Source organism: Aplysia californica, unplaced genomic scaffold (genome assembly GCF_000002075.1).
Source record: "Aplysia californica isolate F4 #8 unplaced genomic scaffold, AplCal3.0 scaffold00048, whole genome shotgun sequence".
Classification (NCBI taxonomy): Eukaryota; Metazoa; Mollusca; class Gastropoda; order Aplysiida; family Aplysiidae; genus Aplysia; species Aplysia californica.
This window is the reverse complement of record NW_004797318.1, coordinates 1,875,077-1,876,361: the sequence shown is the minus strand read 5'-3', so window position 1 is coordinate 1,876,361 and position 1,285 is coordinate 1,875,077. Positions and strand designations below refer to the sequence as shown.

The window sequence follows — 1,285 nt, the reverse complement described above, 5'->3', positions numbered from 1 at the left end:
CTCCGTCCCTCCATTCCTGTCTGTCCATCTTTCAGTCTGTCTGTCACTCAGTCTATCTCTCTGTCTGCCTGTGTGTTTGTCAGTCAGTCTCTCTTTCTGCCTGTCTGTCTGTCCCCCTCTCTGTCTCCAAGATCTCCAAGATCTCCAAGATCTCCAAGCTAATCAAACAGATTGTCAATGAAGGTTTTTTTTTCCCCAATTGAGGGAACTCATTTTTAAATCTCTTGATTAAGTTGCAAAGAAACTTCGGCAATAGCACAAACAAACAAACAAACAGGCAGATTAGCAAACTTCACTCACCTTGGTGTGATTGTAGAATTTTGGAATGTTCTCTATGTATTTGAAGAAAGACTTGAGGTTACCGTCAAAACCTACGCTAGCCATCACCTGTAACATGCAGAGACGATTCAGTTAATGACCATGCTGAAAAAAAATTAAAAGAAAAGAAAAGCAAAACAAAACAACAACAACAACAACAACAACAACAACAACAACAACAACAACAACAACAACAACACCACTACCACCACCACCAACAACAACAACATCGGTAACAGAAAAGCTGAAAATTCTGTTTTACGAGTATACATGTTATATGAAATCAATCCTCACAGCTTGACTTTAAGTTCATACTTCTCCTAGTGTGCTTAAGGTTGTAAAACAGTTAAAACATCATTTCAGAAGCCGAGAAAATTGTATTTGTGAGGCAGCGTGGTAGAATCAGGCTCTCGTCAATTTTTTGGGCATATTGAGTTACTGGTATCATCCTAAAGCATGTTCGTTTGTCTTGCTTTCAAGGAAAAAATTACTCATCCATCTTCACTAGAAAGTGGAGATATTCTGGATTGAAGGAGGTGGGGGTCACCTGGCTTAAGAGGTAAAATTAGCGAGAAAATGGCCGCCAAAGCTTGGTAAATTCCAAAGAAACTGTAATTTTATATTTGTGTGCCTTTTATCAACGTTTTCCGTGACATCCTCAAAGGAATGTGTTTGTAAATGGACATAAAAGGTGTAGAGCCAAAAAAATAAAAATGATAAAAATTGCGAAGCAGGTAGAAAACTGCTGTTTTCTTCGATTTCATTATTTTGACGAGAGCCTGATTCCACCACGCTGCCTCACATTTAAAACCTGAACGCGGTACATTCGCACTAGACGTTTCGGACAAAGACTATTCTTCAACATGCAGTCCTGCTGCCCGCAGTGTCGTCAGTTTACAGCTTTTGAAAGTAGGCCTACATGTTTGACATATTATTATTATTATTATTATTATTATTATTATTATTA

The 1,285-nt window shown here is 38.2% G+C and overlaps 2 protein-coding genes across 2 annotated transcripts in view; one reads left to right on the top strand and one right to left on the bottom strand.

The window, feature by feature from the left end:
- Window positions 1–387, bottom strand: part of LOC106011055 — a gene marked incomplete at its 5' end in the record, with an annotated part of 12,420 nt that extends 12,033 nt beyond the window's left edge. Inside the window, 1 exon segment of the mRNA XM_013079339.2 lies at window positions 301–387. Within this exon segment, the coding sequence (XP_012934793.1) occupies window positions 301–387 (87 nt within the window).
- LOC101860554 (collagen alpha-1(I) chain) overlaps window positions 1–1,285 on the top strand; it is a gene marked incomplete in the record, with an annotated part of 121,497 nt that overhangs the window by 9,921 nt on the left and 110,291 nt on the right.